This window comes from Antechinus flavipes, chromosome 2, assembly GCF_016432865.1.
Source record: "Antechinus flavipes isolate AdamAnt ecotype Samford, QLD, Australia chromosome 2, AdamAnt_v2, whole genome shotgun sequence".
NCBI lineage: Eukaryota > Metazoa > Chordata > Mammalia > Dasyuromorphia > Dasyuridae > Antechinus > Antechinus flavipes.
The window spans coordinates 439,798,358-439,820,200 of record NC_067399.1 but is presented as its reverse complement, the minus strand read 5'-3'; the positions used below and the strand labels follow the sequence as shown (position 1 = coordinate 439,820,200).

Here is a 21,843-nt window from a genome sequence, read left to right as displayed (position 1 = left end):
TTCCTATTGGTGCTCTTCATATGATTCTGGTGTATTTGCAGCTGTCTCTACCTGTTTCCTTTCCCAGAATGTTAAGATCATAAATACAATCCTGGTTCATTCCAATGATCTTTGTCAGCTTGTATTCTGTCTGAATAAAGGATCATAGAATATTAGAATTAGAACATATTATTAAAAGTTATGTGATCTACCCTTGTCCTCTTTTTGGATTGTTTGTGGGAAAGCATGGTGGTGGTGACTTCAACCTTAATTTAACATAAGGGTTGTGACCAAACACAGAAAACTTTCTCTCTAATTTGTTATGAGTAAATGACATTATCTACATTTTTCTTCAACTTACATAATATGTTCAACGGGCTAATGAATTCCATATTTTATCATTATGTAAAATAGAATGATTTTTGGGTATTCTAGAACTATTTCAGGCTCCAGAGAGGATCTCTTTCTGGTAAATAGATCTGCATTTACCCTACATATACTTTTTTTTTTTTCCCCAGATCCTCAAAGTTTATTTATTTTTTAAAAATTTTTTAAATTTTTATTTAATGATTACTTTATATTGACAACATTATCCCTTGCACTCGTTTCTTTTCCGATTTTTTCCCCCTCCCTCCCTCCACCCTCTCCCCTAGATGGCAAGCAGTCCTTTATATGTTGGATATGTTGCAGTATATCCTAGATACAATATATGTTTGCAGAACTGAACAGTTCTCTTGTTGCATAGGGAGAATTGGATTCAGAAGATATAAATAACCCGGGAAGAAAAACAAAAATGCAGATAGTTCACATTCATTTCCCAGTGTTCTTTCTTTGGGTGTAGCTGCTTTTGTCCGTCATTTATCAATTGAAACTCAGTTAGGTCTCTTTGTCAAAGAAATCCACTTCCATCAAAATATGTCCTCATACAATATCGTTGTCGAAGTGTATAATGATCTCCTGGTTCTGCTCATTTCACTTAGCATCAGTTCAACCCTACATATACTTTTAATAATTTTATTATTTTCAGTCATATTTACTTCCAACCTTTATCTTTCTGATTGAAGAGATTTAATTTTCTTATTTTATTCTCATGTGGAAATCCTTCCATCTTCTTGATGGCTTCATTTGCCTTTCTTGGGGAGTATAGCAGTCAGAACTGTGGAAATACATCATTTTGTATAGAGAAACCCCTACCAAATGTTTTCTATTTATGCTTTTGAAATTCTATATCTTTTATTCCAGAGGTTATATACTGTTATTATATTATACTTTCTTCTCTGAACCTCTTCATTCTCTTTTAGTTGCCAGTGATTTATGCTGGTGCTTTGAAATACCATATATGGATTCTGTTGTGTGGGATTGTGCTATGAAGTGATCCATTTCATGGATCATACTGGATCCATACTGAGAAAATTTCCAATAGCTCTCCTGCTACACAGTCCAAGATGGAGTTTATTGTGTGTTTAGACATTATCTTCCATATTTGTTTGGCCTTGTGCTTAGCAGTGAGAGGAATGCAAAAGTAGGTGTGTGTGTGTGTGTGTGTGTGTGTGTCTATAATGTAGTCCAGGTGCAGAGGAGCTTGCAGACCAAGTGGAACAATAAGACGGACACAGCTGCCAATAACCATAATGCAAGGCAATATACGAGGCAATGGATCAAACTAGTAGTACAAAATGGTATAAAAATTCAGAGAAAGAACCAATTACTTCTGCTCATAGGCTATTTTGTTGAAGTGGCATTTGAACTAGAAATTGGAAAGGGGAAGAATTTTGAAGGTGAAGCTAGCATGAAAAATATTTTAGTCAAAAAGGAATGTCAGAAAGGAACAAAGAGTATCTGGGAAATTAGTTGTAAATTGTTGTAGTAGATAGGGGAAACAAAGGTGGAGTCAAAGACTTAGGAGGTTGATTAAAGGATCAGAACTGGAGAGGTGAAGACCTTAGTGATAATCTAACCCTCACTTTTTAAAGATAAAAATAAAGACCTAAAGGAGCTAAGAGTAGGATTCAAAACCAGGTCCTTGTCTTCCAGATTTAGTGCTTATATCTTGCTGATCTTTCTATTTTGGTAGATAGTCCATAACACGCATAAAAATAGCATTATAAATATAGTAAGTAAATGTAAATTATAAATATAATATGTAAAGTAAGCCCCTTGGAGAATTTCTTTGGTTGTACCTTTTTGTCTTCCCAATGCTTAGCTCTGTTGCTTGCACATGGTAAACATTCAGTAAATATTAATTAAGCTACTTATATTTCCATTGTAAATTCTTTCTTTAAATACAATATTATGCTTTGCTTTAAATCAAATGTCTTTTAATAAAATGTATTTGGATTCCATAAGCATGCTTGACTTTAATAGATCTTGAATCTAGGTTCAAACAGGAATTTCACATATTAATTGGGAATGATCTCCTTAGAGATCTGCGTTTTAATCTCTGTCGCCTACTATCACACCTCTGTTACACCTACACTGTGTGATCCTGTACAAGTAACTTCCTTTGTTCTGGATTTATGGATTACCTTTTTGTAAAATGAGGCTGTGGATTAGAAGATATTTAAGATCATTTCTAGCCCTGAAATTCCATTTTACTTTAATAATAAAATTGTCAAAGAACATTTGGAGTGTAAATAGGAGCAGAACCATAATTCATTAATTTACCATTTTTTGGTACCAATATCTTCCTATTTAAAGCCACGTTATTCTCTTGACCTTAACATACAGTGTTATTGGCACAGTGGAGAGAGTACTAAGCTTAGTGTCAGGAAGACCTGAGTTAACACCCAGCCTCAGATACTTAAGAGCTGTGTGACTCTGTCAGGTCATTTAACCTCTGTTTCAATTGTTAAATAAGGATAGTAATAGCACCTATTTCACAGGGTTGGTACTAAGGATCAAATGAGATATTTGTAAGGCAGTTAATACTGTACCTAACACATAATAGGCATTATATAAGGATTAGCTACTATTATTATAGATTTACTCAAGTGGTTAAAAAAATTATTTGAGTTGTATATTTTATCTCAAGTCTTTTTGAGTGAGGGATGCTCCCTTGCTGTCTTTGCCAAAGGCATGTGTCCAGAGAATGAACATCCACGTTGTTGTTTCAATTACAGATCACAGAGGCTTTTCTGAAAGAAAGAGACAAACAAGCCAAATGGAATGGGATCCCTCTGTTACTTCAAAAACTATATGTGAACAGCCAACCCAACAGCGATTTTTCTAAGTGTCAAAGCATCCTCAAGGTAATGTCAGCAGTCCTTTGGAAAAGGTTTCTTTTTGACTTTGTGATTTTAATCTTGTTTTATTTGTAACATTTATAAGGGTAATACTTTGTAACATTTGAGAGGTAAGTGATTATTCTTAATATAAACAACATTTGAAAGATAATAGATGTTTACATAATATTTTATAAAGTTAGTTTATAAAGTGAGGGTACATAATATCATTTTGATCCTCAAAGCAATTTATGAGATTAATAGTGTAAGATTCTTATTCCCATTTTATAAATTAGGAAGTTAAGCCTTAGGTTTTGAAATGCTGTTGGCAAAGTCATACATGACATACATGTTCAAAGCTTCCATACTAAAATCCAAGTCTTTTGATTCCTCTCTAGGACTCTTTGAATTATACCATGTTGAAAAGTCCAGGCCTAGTTTAAACTCTCCCCAACCAATCTCTTTCTAAAGATGATAAATCACTCCAATATCTTTGTCAAGAAAACTTCAAATGGAGTCATGAAGAGTCAGACACAACTGAAATGACTGAATAACATAATTCTAATTGAAGATGAACATTATCTTTCTAATTTTATCTCAGTGTCCAACTAAATTTGATATCCAAATTAAAATTTTATTTCATGGCCAGAGTTATGTTGAGGTTAAACTTTGATATTGAATCATATAACATTTATGTCCATCAAAATGTTGGTACTAGATAAACATCATCGTTATCTGTAAGAGGGATGAGAATAAAGATTTCTGAAAGCACAAGTTAAAAATGTTGTATGAGGATTTTTTGAACCAAAGGTGATCTCCTAAATGCCTTCATTTTTAAGATTCTGTGATTCTTAACCTACCAAACCACAGAAAAGACTTGAACAGATTCAATCCTTAGAGAAAAAATAACTTAAAAGAGCTAGAGGAATATTTACTGTTTATGACAAGACTGCCTACCTAATAAAAATGATGGCACTATCCAGTTTAATTTATATTTTTAATGGTATACCAGCCAAATTCACCAAGGTTAAATGTTAAAGAATTTGATAAAATAGCAACAGAATTTACTTTAAAAAACAAAAGATCTAAAATATGAAGTGAAATGTTGAAAAACTGGAAAACAGTCTAAGAAAAATTAAATTAGACTAACATTTTAAACCATTTTCTACAATACATTTTAATTGGATATATAACTTTAATATGAAAAATCTTACTATAGAAAAATTAGAAGAGACTCATATGATATACCTCTTACATCAGTGGATAGGAAAGGTATTCTTTTTGTGTGTACTCTTTTTTTTTTAAACATTCTTTAATATTTATGTATATGTAAATATACATAATATATATATAAAACAATTTTTTAAATTTGTTTTTAAAACTTTTGAGTTCCAAATTCTCTCCATTCCTTCCCATCCCTGTTCCATTGAGAAGATACATGTGACGTTATGCAAAATATTTTCTTAAAAGTCATGTTACAAAAGAAAATAGTTCTCTCCACTCTCCTAAAAAAAGTCTTCAAGGAAAATAAAGTTAAAAAAAACCAAACTGCTTCAGTCTGTATTCAGACATAATCAATCTTTGTCTTTCTCTGGTTATGGATAGTATTTTTCATTATAAAACTTTCAAAGTAGTCTTGGATCATAATTTTTCTGAAAATAGCAAAGTCATTCATAGCTATTGCTACTACTTTGTACACAATACATTTCACTTTGCTTGAGAAAGATTAAGGACTTCGCATATTTTTTTGAGAGCATCCTGCTCATCCTATAAAGCAATAATATTTTATCATAACATACCACAATTTATTCAGCCATTCCCCAATTAATGAGCGTACCCTCAATTTCCAATTCTTTGTCCTCAGAAAAGAGCTGCTGTAAATATTTTTGTACATATAGGGCTTTTTAAAAAATTTCTTTTGAGATTCATGCTTAATAGTTATATTGTTAGGTCAAAGGATATGTGTGATTTTAGGGCTTAGTTCATATTTTTTGATCATTTATCAATTAGGGAATAGCCCTTTTTTTTTTAAATAAATTTGACTCAGGAGAGGTATTTTTTTTTTAACTGTATTTTCAGAATATTCTTCTTCTTTTTTTTTTTTTTAATTATAGCTTTTTATTTACAAGTTATATGCATGGGTAATTTTACAGCATTGACAATTGCCCAATCTTTTGTTCTAATTTTTTCCCTCCTTCCTCCCACCTTCTCCCCCAGATGGCAGGTTGACCAATACATGTTAAATATGTTAAAGTATAAATTAAATACAATATAAGTATACATGTCCAAACAGTTATTTTGCTGTACAAAAAGAATCGGACTTTGAAATAGTATACGATTAGCCTGTGAAGGAAATAAAAAATGCAGGCGGGCAAAAATACAGGGATTGGGAATTCTATGTAATGGTTCATAGTCATCTCCCAGAGTTCTTTCACTAGGTGAGGCTGGTTCAATTCATTACTGCTCTATTTGAACTGATTTGGTTCATCTTATTGCTGGAGATGGCCACGACCATCAGAATTGATCATCATATAGTATTGTTGTTGAAGTATATAATGATCTCCTGATCCTGTTCATTTCACTCAGCATTAGTTCATGTAAGTCTCTCCAGGCCTTTCTGAAATTATCCTGTTGGTCATTTGTTATCGAACAATAATATTCCATAATATTCATATACCACAATTTATTCAGCCATTCCCCAATTAATGAGTGTACCCTCAATTTCCAATTCTTTGTCCTGAGAAAAGAGCTGCTGTAAATATTTTTGTACATATAGGGCTTTTTTTTTTTTAATCTCTTTTGAGATTCATGCCTAATAGTTATATTGTTAGGTCAAAGGATATGTGTGATTTTAGGGCTTAGTTCATATCTTTTGATCATTTGTCAATTAGGGAATAGCTCTTTTTTTTTTTTTTTTAATAAATTTGACTCAGGAGAGATATTCTTAACCAAATAAGAGATAGAAGCAATTGCAAAAAATAAAATAAAATAAAATAAAATAGATAACTTTTATTATATGAAACTGAAAAGTTTCTGTACACACAAAATTAATGCTCCTATCATAAGAGATGTGGTTGAATGGGAAGAAAAATCTTTAAGAGTTTAGTATTCAAGATTTATAGACTTTTAATAAATACACACACACACACACACACACACACACACACACACAAAAGCTAATAGCCATTCCCCAATAGATAAGTGGTCAAAGGATATGAACAAACAATTCTCTTTTTTTTTAATTTTATTTTATTTTATAATAACTTTATATTGACAGAATCCATGCCAGAGTAATTTTTTATAACATTATCCCTTGCACTCGCTTCTGTTTCGAGTTTTCCCCTCTCTCCCTCTACCCCCTGCCCTAGATGGCAAGCAGTCCTATATATGTTAGATATGTTACAGTATATCCTAGATACAATATATGTTTGCAGAACCGAACAGTTCTCTTGTTGCACAGGGAGAATTGGATTCAGAAGGTAAAAATAACCCGGGAAGAAAATCAAAAATGCAAATAGTTCATATTTGTTTCCCAGTATTCTTTCTTTGGGTGTAGCTGCTTCTGTCCATCATTTATCCATTGAAACTCAGTTAGGTCTCTTTGTCAAAGAAATCCACTTCCATCAGAATACATCCTCATACAATATCATTGTCGAAGTGTATAATGATCTCCTGGTTCTGCTCATTTCACTTAGCATCAGTTCATGTAAGTCTCGCCAGTCCTCTCTGTTTTCATCCTGCTGGTCATTCCTTACAGAACAATAATATTCCATAACATTCATATACCACAATTTACCCAGCCATTCTCCAATTGATGGGCATCCATTCATTTTCCAGTTTCTAGCCACTACAAACAGGGCTGCCACAAACATTTTGGCACATACAGGTCCCTTTCCCTTCTTTAGTATCTCTTTGGGGTATAAGCCCAATAGTAGCACTGCTGGATCAAAGGGTATGCACAACTTGATAACTTTTTGGGCATAATTCCAGATTGCTCTCCAGAATGGTTGGATTTGTTCACAACTCCACCAACAATGCATCATTGTCCCAGTTTTCCCGCATCCCCTTCAACATTCATCATTATTTTTTCCTGTCATCTTAGCCAATCTGACAGGTGTGTAGTGGGATCTCAGAGTTGTCTTAATTTGCATTTCTCTGATCAGTAGTGATTTGGAACACTCTTTCATATGAGTGGTAATAGTTTCAATTTCATCATCTGAAAATTGTTCATATCCTTTGACCATTTATCAATTGGAGAATGGCTTGATTTCTTATAAGTTAGGGTCAGTTCTCTATATATTTTAGAAATGAGGCCTTTATCAGAACCTTTAACTGTGAAGATGTTTTCCCAGTTTGAACAAACAATTTTCAAAAGAACTACATGAATGAAAAAAAAAATGGATAGTCCTAGTCACTAATAACAAGAGAAACACAAATAAAAACAACCCTGAAATTTTACTTAATACTTTGCAAATTGTTAGATTAAAAAAAATGGCAGTAGCCAGTTCCTTATCTTTAAAGTGAGGAAATGACCTCTAACATTCCTTACAACTCTAAATCACAGGATCATGTAATCCTATGAACTCATAGTGTTGGTAATTTATTATAACATCTTATCTTGTCATTAGCTTATAGATCTTCATATCATCTCTTTGAGGTGATAGTAGATCAATTGACTAATGAAAAAATGGATTCAGCAAAACTAGGTGACCTACTTACATTTATCTAAGTAGTGATCGAATCTGGACTAAAATTCAGATTTTCTGACACCTGGGTCTTCTCTCTTTAAAAAGAGTGATAATGAAGCTTTCTGAGTATGGCATTCTCATAGTGTTCATATTAGGACTAAAACATTAACAAAACAATGCAATAGAAGGAATCCTATGCATCAGGAGAATTGAATTCTTGTTCTAAAGCTTTGTGACCTGAGTCTCAGTTTTTTTATCTGTAAAGTAGAGATAATTTTTTTTTGCTCAAAGGATTAGTTAGGATCAAATGAGATTAAAGCACCATCTGCTTTAAGCTGCTATTAGATATAAGGTTTGCTTTATAAATAATGGTTATTTAAAATCAAAAGCCTTTCTTTACCTTTCTATTTCCCAAACAGGAAATCTCTCCACTTCTCTCTATGGAAGCTATGGTGTTTGTTACAGAAGATAGAAAATTTTCCCAAGAATCCACCTTCCCCAACACATATACTTTTGATTTGTTTGGAGGTGTAGACGTAAGTTTGTTTTGGTTTTCTTGCTATTGGGGTCTACATAACTGTTGAACATGAAGAGATTTAAGAGTTTCATTTGAGAGAAGTCATTTTGAGCTCACATCTTTTAATGTCAATAGCTTTAGCTGCAGGCTTTTGGACAGCACAGCTACACAACATTTAAAGCAGCTAAAAACATCTCTGTACCCATCTCTGCATATTGAAATCCCTTCCTTTTTTCAGGGCCCTGCTCAAGGTACCACCTACTGGAAAACCTTCCTTGAGCCTTCTGCTAGAAGTGATCTTTTTCTATCTTTCTCCAGTTTTTCATAACCTTTGGAGTTCTCTGGCGTTTAATACATTCTATCTATTAATCTATTAATTTTTGCATGTATATTTTGTATATAACCCCTCTATTAGAGTGTAGTTTTCTATCTCATCATAGTATGGAAGTGACTATACCAGCAGAACATTTGCTCTGGAATATACTATAAAACCAAAGAAACTTTTGAGAAAGCAGATTAAGTGGTTATTGACCAAGTACCAATTCTCTATTGTGTCATTCTGCTTTTTAAAAAACCCAAAATTTCAAATTTTAGAGAACATTTTAAAAAATGTTCTAATAATTTCCGAGTATGTTTTCAGTAGTTTAAGTAGTCTATACAGCTTAAATCTAATTAGAATCATAGACTCTATGAGCTGGAAGAGATCTCTGAAGTGAAAGTAACACCCTTTATCTCTGATCTGGAAGATTTGTTTCAGCTGGGAGACTTGAAGTTCTTTCAAGGTACTAGGTACTCTCTTCCTGTGTTCTTCTCACTTGTTGGACTTCATTTTCCTCTTAAAATTTGTTCTCTTCTTTCCAATTTGTCTTTCTCCTGGAATAAAAAAAACAATAGCTAAATAAAAGTTTTAGTTTTGTCATTCAACTTAACAGATCCTTATTAAGTGCTTGTTATGTGCAAAGGCCTTCTGGTAGAAATTGGGGAGGCAAAGACAGATATAACACAGATTCTACTTTTAATGAGTTTACACTTTAATTTAGGGAAGGATGGAGGGGATGGACATGTACACAAATAACCATAATAAAAGGAAAGTGGCATGGAACAGTGGGTAGAGCACTAGACTTGGAGTTAGGAAAATCTGGCTCCAAATTCCACTTCTTAGGCAAGAAACTTAACATCTTTGGGCTTTAATTTCTTCTGGAACGAGAGGGTTGGATTAGGTGGCCTTTTAAAGATGGGAAGGGGGATGATGAAAGGAGAATGTAAAAAGTGTAAAAGAAAGGCTCCGAGCAAAATACTGTGAGAAATTTGAGGAGGAAAAGATCACTTTCATCAGGGGGTCTATATCTTCTTGTTATACATGCTGTGAATAGAGATTATAAAGCCTTAATTAAGGAAAAATCTCTGAATTATTTTAAGTTTACTTTCTTTAAATCCAGGGTATTTATTTGACTATACATATTTTTCTCCTCCCAGTTATCAGTTCCAAGACTACATGGTCACTTTCTCATTTGCTCAGCAAACATAAGTAAATACAAAGCAATTTTCTAGGGGATGGCTCTAAGATCTGAGATTGGGACAGGCCTCATGAACGAGGTAATATTTGAACTAAGTCTTAAAGAGTCCCAGGGATTTCAAAAGGCAGCGGTCACAAGGAAGTGCATTCCAGCCCTAAGGAATAGTCTGTGCTAGGGCAAGGATATGGGAGATTGTTATAAATGAGGAATAGCAAATTATCCAAAGATTAAGATCACTAGAGTATCTGGAGTTAGTTTTTCCTTATTAATAAGATAATCTGATGTCTTTAGGAAGCTTATCCCTTGCATCCTATCCCCTCAACACCATCCCAATTGTTCTCTTTACTTTTCAAGAGATAAAATTGTTGATTAGGCCAGCTAAGAGTTTATCAGTTTCTTTACTTCTAGCAGAATTAGATTTCTGACTGATAGCCAGGGTTTAAATCTTTCATTTACCAATACTAACATGGTTATCTTTATAAAATCTCTTCACTCTATCATATATAGTTTAGAGATCAAGTTTTTATTAACACTTTTGGGAACTTGTCCGTGGATTTATGATGAAGGAAGTGATTTTTTTTTTCCTGGAGAAAGGAATTTGGTTCATGTTGTCATTTAATTATTGGGCTATTTGAAAGATTTATATTGGGTATGGGACATTAGCTTCATTCTCTTATTTTATTTTCAGTCTTAGAAGTTTTTACAATTGGATACTAAAGAGAGAAATAACTAGACCATCCTTTGAAGATCAATAATTCTTTCAACTCCTCAGCCAAATAGGGGTCACTCTATCACTTCAGCTGGGATTTGGTGGTGACAAGGGCTTGCTTAGGACATGATGGCTTTGACAAGGATGGTAGATTGGTTACTAGTATTCTCTCTTACTTTTGTGGTTCAGACCTTTCATTTGTGTCTGATTCTTTATAATCTCATTTGAGATTTTCTTGGCAAAAATCCTGGAGTGATTTGCCATGCTCTTCTCCAATTCATTTTACAAATGAGGAAACTTAGGCAAACAGGGTTAAGTTAATTGTTCAGGGTCACACAGTAAGTGTCTGAGGCCTCACTTGAACTCAGGTCTTCTTGGCTCCAGGCCCAGTGCTCTATCCACTGTAACACCTAGCTACCTATTCTCTCCTACAGAATTGTGCTATTTTAAAATTATAGAATAGTTACTGGTGCTGGTGGGATTGTTGATTCCAGTTCCTAGATTTCTGGACCATTGTTCTTTCTCAGGGCCATCCTGATAAAGGCAGCAAAAGCTATTAGGAGTTAGGAGATCTGCATTCTAGTTCTAACTCTTTCACTAACTAGTTGTATGATTTTAGGCATTCACTTTCCCTCTGGGGTTCAGGCTCTTCATCTCTAACACTAGACTAGGTTACCTGAGGTCTCTTCCAGCTCTTTTTATGCTATGATTTATAAAATATTTTGCTCCTGTTATATATAGAACAGCCACTGTGAATTACATCAAGAGCAGGAAAACCATTGAAATTTTAAGTAGTAAAGGTCACATCAATAAACTCTCCTCCCTTAGGCAATTGCTTACATAGCAGTTGCTTTGAAATACGAGGCACTTAAAATATCACAAAGTATTTGCTTCATTTTTGTATGCTGTCAGAGTATGCCTTAGTCTTGGGAGCCAGCAGGGCATGTGAAGATTACTTAAGTCTTCTGGTAAGCTGGGTACCATATAGAGCCTAAACTAGTGGGTTGTTTCCATGGTACTGATGAGAAGCTTCTTTTGTTTCTTTTGGGCTTTCTTTTCCATATATTATGTGCTTTCCCCCTGGGGCTTCATTAATTCCAAACTTTTGAGCTGTATATCTTTTCTTACCCAGCCCTATGGCAGTTAGGAGCTGAACACAATTAGAGAGGGAAGTGGGGAGGGGGAGAGTGGAAAGGGGAAGAAAGGAGGGAAACATTAACAGCAGTTCTTAGAAGAGTACCTTAGAGCTATAAGGGACCTTAGACATCATGCAGCTTCCTCATTTGACAGAAGTCATTTGATACTTGCTTAAGGTTACAACTTTATCATACCATACATGGTAAGCCATTCAGAGAACTGAAGTTAGAACCCTGAGTGCAGTGCCCTTCCCATTACAGTGGAAATATGTCATTGTTTAGTAGGTACCTTGCCTCTATCACAGCCCCATAAAAAAAAAAAAAATAAAAAAATAAATAAAAGCTTTCTGCTTTCAAAGAGCTTAGTCTGATAATACACATTACTCAGTTGTGTTATGACTAAAAACAAGTGCAGTATAAAGGAGCAGAGTGCTAGAAGGTCAAAGGAGGGAACTGTTACCTAGTCTATCTTAACAGGGAAAGTCAGAAACAGCCTTATAGAAGAGGCAGCATTGGAGCTGCAAGGTGAAGAGAGGGACTTCAGCATATAAAGCTGGGGAAGGGTGTGTTATCAGAGGGTAAATGGTGATTTTATAAGTATGGTTGACAACTCAGGATATATTTCTTTTTTTAAAAAATTATTTTTAGTACACATTGCTTTATGAATCATGTTGGGAACAGGTTTTATTCCTTTGGCCATAATTGTAGTATTGCATATCATTGTGAAAGCAGAAACGAGAATTTATGGTAGGGATTGCAGAAATAATCTAGTTTCAAATATCCTCATTTTATAAAGGAGGCTACTGAGGTGCCTAGAGGAACAATGACTTAGTCAAGGTCATGCTTCTTATTTATTGGTGGAGGTTGAGCTCGAATTCAGCTCTTCTGATTCTCCGTATAAGTCATATAATCTTGGTCAAGTCACTTAACTTTTATGAGCTTTGGTTTTGTCATTTATAAAATTGAGGATATTTATCTCTGCTCTGCTTCTCTCACAGAGTGGTTATGAGGATGAAATGGCATAATAGATGTAAAAGTATGAACTGTAAAACATGAGACAAATTTAATGGATTGTTCTTATTCCATTTTGCTGCCTCTTGTGCTATGTAGATGTGTGGGAGGGTCTTAAAGTCTTGGGAAGAGCATATTGAGCCCTGAGCTGAGACAGACAATACTAGGCCATAACTTGTAATTTGAAATGACTTTGTAGATTTAATGCAATTCTTTTTTTAATAGCTCCTTGTGGAAATTCTTATGAGACCTACACTTACTACTCAGAAAAAGAAACAGAAAAGTAAGTGAGCCTGTCATTGTCTCTTAAGCCCTTGTTTGTTGTGCTTTCCTCCACATCAGTTCTAAACTCTTAACACCCTTAGTTTCTGTGACTCTTTGGGAGAATGATATTTATGTGTTAGGAAGAATTCACTGCTCTATAACTCAGCCTGTATTGTCTCAGGAAAAGAAAGAAATTCATGTTTTGACAATTAATGGTCTTGTGCTCTATTAGGCAGCATATATACTAAAATTGGAACAATACAGAAAAGATTAGCGTGGCCCTTTGGCAAGAATTACAAATTTGGCAAATTTGTAAAGACAATTAATGGTCTTTGTAAGCAATAGGATTAACTTAAAGTTAAAAAAAAAAAGATAAAACTTACCAATAATTGATTTCCTTTCTTCATAGATACAGGTCCTTAGGAGGAGTTACATAGCAGCTTATAGGGCTGAAATATGGGACAGTCAACTCTAACTCTTATATTCCATATAACAGGGAAACCCTGCCCTATTACTCTTTTTGGAGGATGTTAGCATTGGCAGGCACATCAGATCCCTCAGTCTTGTAGTGAAAGAAACTGAGGCCCAGAGAAATGAAGTATTTGCTCCGGGTTATCCAATAACATAATGGAAAATAAAGCAACTCCAAGTCCATATTTATTTTCACTTAATCATTTACTAGAAAATTCAGTTAATCAGATTTCCTATTCCATCCCCTGTGTTCCCTAAGTATGCTGGTTAACTAAGGTTTTCTTGTATATTACTACAATACATATGCAGAGGTAACATTAGGTATTATATAGAATTCTGGACCTGGAGTCAGGAAACCTAGTTCAGATCTTAGTTTTGACAAATTAGCTGCTTGTTAGCATGGACAACCACTTAACTTCTGAGAGTTTCAGTTTCCTTATCTGTAAAATGGGAATAATACACCTGTATTTAAAACACATGTTTTTTATGAGATTTCAAGTGTAAAGTGGTTTGTAAGCTATTAAAGTCAAAAACAATAATGTCAGTCAGTATGGAAGATATAATTTAACATAGACTGTAGTTCAACAAATCATGAAAGTGCCTACTGTGTAAAAGGCATGTGTTAGTTAGATACTGGGGATTCAGAGACAAAGATGAGAGTCCCTGCTTCCAATATTCTGTCTGACTGATACATAATGAATACAGGTAAGTATACTATTGGGTAAAGAATAGATGAGTGAACTAGGAAACATTAGACAAAAATGCTAGGAAAGTTTGATGGAAGCAAGAGCTGTCCCTGTGGCTGTCTTGGAAAATCTTTCAGAGTAGTAACACTTGAGCTAAGCTTTGGAGAGAGTTTCAAATTCTAAAAGGATTCTAAAAAGGCAAAAAGGAGGAGGATGGTGTTCTAGGCTGATAGGACAACCTGTATGAGTGTTTGGAGGCAGATAGTTGCACTGATAGGGGATAGGACATAGGGAATATAAAGTAAGACTGAAGAAGTGGATTGAAGCCATATCGTGGCGAGCTTTTCAAATGCCAGACCCAGGAGTTTGTATTTTATCCTAGTGGCAGTAGAGAGCCACTGATGGCATTCGTACAGAGGTGTGATGTCAATTTTATGACCATGTTCTATTTCAAAAATGAATTTGAGTTGAAACAAATGTTTGGTTTTTGTTTGTTTGCTTTTTTGAATGCAACAAAGATTTATTTTGCATTCTTGCAAGAATGAGTGTCTAGATTGGTAGATACACCTAACAAGTGTCTTTATAACAAAGTTATACTATAGGTTCTTTTTGGTTTACACTTGGAAGTAGGAGTGTATTCAGAGTATTGTTCAGTTTTCCCTTATGGAAGATGAGATTTGGTATGAAGATTTTGTAAGTGGTCAGATTTTTCTCTAGGCTGTGATCTGCAGAAAAACTTATTTTGGCCTCAAGGGGGGCTCAAGATTTGAGTAATGGGTTTATCTTTTAGACTAGCAGGAAAGAATTAAGGTATATAAGGTTGGATTCTCATTTCAACTTATTTCAGACAGATATTTTATTTTTTAGCATAGCAATCCTAAAGGAGCTGACTTGATAGGGAGACTTTGAATTGCTAGTGTAATATTGAGTCTGTTCTGATGGTGAGCACTGCAGTTTTGTCCTAAGGAAACAATAGCAGTAATTGACAAGGAATAGCTTATGCTAAAAGTGGCTATCAGCATTCATTAAAACTTTTCCATTTAATCCTTTTTAGAATTAAAGCAAGCACCACACCATGGGCTGAAGGCAAGAGTATCCATTTCTAAACAAGCAGACTGAGGAAGAACATCACATGTCATTTTCATCTTTTTAGATCCCCTAGTCAAATACTTGGAATTTGCATAGGTCTAGAAGATGAAGGGTTGAGGTTAAAAGACCTTAGGTCGTTACCCTAAATTATATATGTCAAATTGTAAAAAAGTGAGTAAGTTAGAAGTCATGTGAAAAAAACAGTTTTCTTCTTTGGAAGCTCCTTAGTGGTATTGCTTATATTCTAAGGAAGCGAATGATGCAATGAACTCTTCTAGCTAGTTTAAGTTCCTGCACATTTTGTGATATATTTATACCCCACCTAACCTCAGTCACCAGTTTTGTAAATAAGATGTTACAGGTAATGGTTCAGGAAGAATGTCAAAATTGGAATGGAAAGTTGTCTGGCTGTAAGGAGAATTAATATTGGGACTTAACACTTATCAACTAGTCATTGTCCATTTTATTTGTATCTTTAATGATCAGACAAATGACATGATAGTCTGTTTTTGCAGAGTTATAGTGGAGTCTGTTTAAAATGCCTTGAAGATTATTGTGAAAGTAACATTGATCACTTAGTGTTATGTCGGGTCTGTTTGTTTTTAGATCAACTCACTAATGATTCTTTCTCTGGGAAGTGAAAGTCAAGATAGGAAAAAAACATGGATTAAGATTTGGTGTCTACCTTAATAGCCCTATGAATCCCTAGAGAATCAGTATTCTTTATTTCATTCAAAATTATTGGCACAATTTCTCTTGAGAAAAAATATTTAGAGAGATTGCTCTACCAGCCATGTAGGCCAAACTCTAGCACAGGGTAGTGGTGAGGGGAAAGGTTCTGGAATTATGGATTAGGACACTTGGCAGAGAATCTGATTTGATTATTAGATAGACTCTCATGCAGAGAGAGAGAGAGAGAGAGAGAGAGAGAGAGAGAGAGAGAGAATATGAGAACATTGGGGACACAGAGATGAAAATGAAATACTACCATCCTTGAGGTAATAACAGCATGATGTTATTGGTTACTGGAGTTTGTACATATGTTTATTTTAAAATGTGTTTTACTATTCACAGCCATACTTGGCCTCCTTTGGATTTTGAATTTTGCAGCTGATTAAAAAAAAGGAAATCTTTTTTTGGTGGTATTAGGGTTAACCTCTATCCTTGCTTAGCCTCTTGTTAAAGTAATTCATTCCAGCATTAATAAAAAGTTTGTTTTTTTTTTTTTTTTTCTTTCAGTAAGTGATGATCTGACCAAGGACTGTTTAAGCATCTTGTATAATACATGTATTTGTGTAAGTATCTCTACTTTGGGGACTCTGATTTTTGTTTCATTGGTACATTGGAAAGAGAACTTTTCTAATGCTTTGGCCAAATCAGCATGAGATATTTTTGTAAATTAACCATTTTATATTCTCAGGAGACATCATAATTCACTAGATCAAGGTGATTGGACAGATATTTCCTTTGTCTGTCCTTGGAAGGCCATCAGCTTCTTTGATCCTGAGTTTTGATCTTTTTCTTCAAGATTCCTAAGTTTGGGAAGATAATGGGACTATTCTCTTTTATCCCTAGTTCTTCAGTGATTCCTATGGTTTTGGTTGACTTACAAATTGTCTTCTTTACTCTAACAGTAGAGTTATTAAATGAAAAAACAATGCCAGTGCCTTTACTTCCTCCAAGAAGACTACTAAATGAAAAATAAAATAATTTTAGTTCATGTGCCTTGTTATTATTATTGTTATTACTATTCTTTAATGATACTGTGAATTTATAGAGAATTTTGCAATTTGCCACATACGTTGCCTCACTTGATCCTCATAAAAACCCTATTAGGCAGGCTGGGTTATAATTATTCAATTTTCACATGAGAAGACAAGGTGAGAAGAATGCAGTGTCTAACCCAGTGTCATATAATTGAGTGGCAGTAGAGTCCTGCAGTAGTATCCTGGAGTATAACCCAGGCCTTAGGAGTACTTTCAGTGCTCTTTTCCTTTTGTCATCCTATCACTATATATTGTGCCATCTTTCTTCAAAGTTGGAGTCTTCTTTGATACTCTTGGCTTTTGACTATTTGCTTAACTTAATCCTATCTTCTGGATTAAAACATTTCCCATTTGAAAATTCTTATGAACAGAATTTTTGTCATTTATACATTTGATTAAATATTCTTTAAAGATTTCAGGTCTTCTTGACACATGGAATGTTCCTCTGTCTTGTTTGGAGGAGTGTGGTGTTCTTGTTCTTTTCTAAAATATGTAATGGTTCTCTGGGAGCCGGTTTCTTGGGGAGTTTTCTGGAGGCAGCCTTAGTTTCAGTTCAAAGTAATAATTACTCCAAATACAGCCAGGAGTTAGAATCCAAACGTTTATTTTCTCCTTCCTTGATTCCAAGAGCTCTTGCAGCTTGTCCTTTGCTTCTGCCAACTTTTGCCTCTAGCTCAACTCCGACCCCTGGCAATCTTCCTAACTGACTGACTGAAGCTCTAAGAGCTTCTTTTATATGATCTCTTAAAGGTGTGAACCCAAAGGTTGACTCCTCTTCTGAGAGTGGGATTATGGGAGGTGTGAATTCACAAAGTTACAAAGTTTTGTGTATCTCCTGTACTTGTGAACTCCAATGTGTGAGCTAATGTGTGAATTCTCAAAGGTGTTAACTTAAGCATTGTTTCTGTCAATAGTGACTTAACTATTGACTTAACACCTTGTAAGGATTTGCTCTAATGTGTGAACCAATAAGCATTGTATCAATTCCATTGAGTAAACACTAGGATTCTAACAGGAGAACTAAAGAAAAACTTACCACATTATAACTCTGGTATGGGTCATATACAGGAATATCCTGCCTGAGAATAACAGGTTTTTTTTAAGTAGAGGTGTTATATCTTATCAGATAGGAGTTGAAATTGTTCTTGCAAGAAATATTCTATTCCAGTATTGAATGATGAGGAAATAGATGTGTGGCATCCTAGCTAAGCTGGCTATACTTGCTTGCAACATGACCCAAATACATGTTGGTGGGATTGAGTATATGTATATATCAAGAATATGTTGGTAACACCAGCCTTCATCCAATATAGCTTTTAACAGACTGATGGAGTTGTTTTTTGTTTTTCTTTTTAACAGACTGATGGCGTTACAAAGCGTCTGGCAGAAAGAAATGACTTTGTCCTCTTCTTGTTTACACTGATGACAAATAGGAAGACATTTTTACAAACAGCAACCCTCATCGAAGACATTCTGGGTGTTAAAAAGGTGAGTTTTGTCTCAAAATGATCGTCTAGTTGGAATTGAGCCTAGGATGACAGTATGATGCTGAGTTAATTTATTCATTTATTTATTCATTGAGCATCCATTTATTGTTATGTTATGTTCTGTACACTGTACTAAGTACCAACTATGGCTGAATTGAAGGTAGCCAAGACATGGTCCCTGATATCAGGATACTGTGCTCTAGCAGAAAGATTATGCCATACACACATTCTTCTAGGTCAAATAAAACTAGTCAGCTAATATTAATTTTAAAAAATTTCCCCCTATTTAATAGTATTTTATTTCCAATGACATGTAAAAATAGTTTTCAACATTCATTTTTGTAAGATTTTTAGTTCCAGATTTTTTCTTCTTCTCTCCCCTTGCCAAAATAGCAAGCAATCATATAAGTTATACATGGATAATCATTTTAAACATTTTCATATTAGTCATCCAGCACCTATTAACCGCTTGCTTTGTGTAGAGTAGCCTCCTGGCCATTACTAACGTTCTAGGAAGCTTTCTGATGTCTTGGGCTGGAGGATTCCTGATGTGCAAGCTCCCTCTACCAGTCTCTTTGCAACTTAGCTAACAAGTATTAGGGAAGTACTTGAGTCTTTGAGAGGATAACTGACTCAGAATCATGGGAACACATATTTAGAGCTGAAAGAATCCTTGGGGGCTGTCCAGGAAACCAAGGCAAAGAGATTGAATGACTTAGCCATGTTTGCTAGTATGGATTTGAGATGGGACTTGAACTCCACTCTTCCTGATTCCAAATCTAGTGTTCTTGTTACTTCCTCTCTTAATAATAGCTTAAAAGAGCCACAAAGAGTTATACAAGATCAGAAGAAGGAAAGATTATTTTTATTTCTTTCATTTATGTTGTGTGGTTAAGTGGCATATTGGATAGAGTACTAGTCCTGGAATCAGGAAATGAGTTCAAATCTGGACTCAGACACGTAATCTTTATTTACCTCATTTTCTTCAACTATAAAATGGGATAATAATAGCACTTATCTTGCAGCAGTGTTGAAAAGATCAAATGAGATAAGAATCATGAAGTACTTAGCACAATGTCTGGTTAGTAAGCACTATATAAATGTTAGTTTTTGTTGTTTTTATTTCATGGAGGAGCTGGCATTGGAGTTAACCTTTGAAAAATAGGTGAGGTCACACACACACTGCACCATTCAAACTAAATTAGAAGCTGTTCTTCAAATTCAGAATTCCATTTCCAACTTTTGTGCATTTACATAGGCCATACCTGAGATATCTAGAATTGACTTCCTTCTCATCTCTGCCTTTCTAAATCCTTCTGCCTTGAAAGGCTCAGTAAACTGCTGCCACCTATGTAATTTCTCCTTAGATGAATATGTTCTCTTTCTCTTCAAATTTCCTTATAGTATGTTGCCAGAAACTAAATCACAGGATTGTGGGATCAAAGATTTGGATTCATAGACCTCCTTGTTCAATCTCCTCATTTTCTAAACAAGGAACTGAAGCTTAGAGAGGTTAATAGATGTGCCCAGAGTTTCATAGGAAGAAAATAGTAGAGTTGGGATATAGACCTTAGTCCCCCGATTCTGAATCCAGCATGCTTTTCTTTATAACATTTTTCGAGTTATCTAAGATTACAAAAGGGAGAAAGGTCCAAATGGTATTCCAGGCATAGAGAACAATGCAAACAAATAGACAAGAGGTAGAAAAGTTCTGACTATATACAAGGGGTAGCTTAGAGCACTTGTAGTGGAGATAAGGCTGGAAAGTCAATCAACTGCATTTATTTAAGTGCTGGGAATTGTGCAAAGAAAAATAATCCTGCTTCAGGGAGGTAGCATTCTAAGGAAGAAAAACATGAAAACTAGGTTTGTACAAGTTATATATAGAGTTGATGGAAGGCAGATTGAAAGGGGAAGGCAATAGAAGTTGTGGCACTGAAAAAGGCCTCCAGTAGAAGATGGAATTAAGTGAATCTTGAAGGAAGCCAGGAAAGTTAAGAGGTATTATTGAGAAGGGAGAACATTAAAGATATGAAGGACAGCCAGGATAAAAGCACAGAGAGAAGATGAAATATGACAAATAGTTAATAGAGATAGATTTTAAAACATGGGGAGATTAAAGTGTAAGAAGATTGAAAAAGTAGTAAAGGAACACATTCTGAATAGCTTTTTAAAAAATTTCACCTTTGTTGTTTGTTTGCTTAGGTTTTTTTCCTTTCTCATTTTTTTTCCTTTTTGATCTAGTTTTTCTTGAGCAGCATAATAAATGTGGGGATATGTTTGGCAGGATTGAACATGTGAATTGCTTGCTATCTAGAGGGGGGAAGAAAAAAATTTTTAATTTAATTAAAACAGAAAATGAAATTATATCAGTGGGAACCAATGTGATCACCAAATGATACAATATAAAAAGAAAAGAAAACTGGGCCCAGAATAAACCTTTAAAGGGGAACTCATAGTTAGAGGGTATGATGACAGTGAAGATACAGAAAAAAAAGATTGAGAAAAAATTGTTAGGTATGAAGAGAATAAAGTGAGCAGCGTCACAAAAATGCAGAGAAGAGAGAATATGGAGGAAATATAGTGTTAAATGCTATAGAGAAGTCAAAAAAGATCAGAATTGAGAAAAGACCAGTAGATTTGACAATTAAGAGATCATCACTAACTCTGGAGAAAGCAATTTGAATTAAATGATAAAATCAGAAGCCAGATTGCAGAGGGTTAAGAAGAGAATGAGAAGAAAGAAAGTATAATGGAGGAATGTAGCTGAGAAAGGGCAAAGGCTTGTGGGAAGATAGCTGGTGGGGTAGGTCAGATCAACTGAGGATTTTTAAGAATGGAGGAAATTGGGCATGGTGTAGGTAGCATGGAAGGAGCCAGTTGAGAGATGGAGACTGAAGATTAGAGGAAGACTAGAGATAATAGAAAGTTTGCTGGAAAAGATGAGGAGGGGTGGGGTCAGAGCTGCATGTGATAGTTTGGCCTTGAAAAGGAGCATCTCTTCAGTTGATACAAAAGTGAAGGGGGAAATTGTCAGGGAAGATAGCTGAGTGATGCAAGATAAGGGAAGAAGGTATTCTTCCTGAATGGACAAAGGGCAGGAGTAGAGGATAGTGTATAGTTGAACTAGCTCTTCAAGGGATCAAGATAGGGAAAGAGGGAGAGTGTAATCAGTATAGGAATGTTGGCCTGGGAAAGATCTGAATGGAGAGGAAATGAAAATCACAATAAAGAAGAATGGAGCTATGAATCATAAGGCTTATTAGGAAAAGATGAAATGATTAAAAAAAAAACTACAAGCA

At 34.7% G+C, this 21,843-nt stretch overlaps 1 protein-coding gene and 1 non-coding gene across 2 annotated transcripts in view; both read left to right on the top strand.

Moving 5' to 3' along the window:
* Nucleotides 1-21,843, top strand: part of TRPC4AP (transient receptor potential cation channel subfamily C member 4 associated protein) — an 86,966-nt gene that overhangs the window by 8,919 nt on the left and 56,204 nt on the right. Inside the window, exons 2-6 of the mRNA XM_051979182.1 lie at nucleotides 3,099-3,227; nucleotides 8,308-8,424; nucleotides 13,004-13,061; nucleotides 16,528-16,583; nucleotides 18,414-18,542. Of these exons, the coding sequence (XP_051835142.1) occupies nucleotides 3,099-3,227; nucleotides 8,308-8,424; nucleotides 13,004-13,061; nucleotides 16,528-16,583; nucleotides 18,414-18,542 (489 nt within the window). The remainder of the gene's footprint in view (nucleotides 1-3,098; nucleotides 3,228-8,307; nucleotides 8,425-13,003; nucleotides 13,062-16,527; nucleotides 16,584-18,413; nucleotides 18,543-21,843) is intronic.
* On the top strand, nucleotides 13,263-13,369 carry LOC127552602 (U6 spliceosomal RNA). Its single transcript, XR_007951468.1, has one exon. It is a non-coding gene; the product is annotated as a U6 spliceosomal RNA (small nuclear RNA).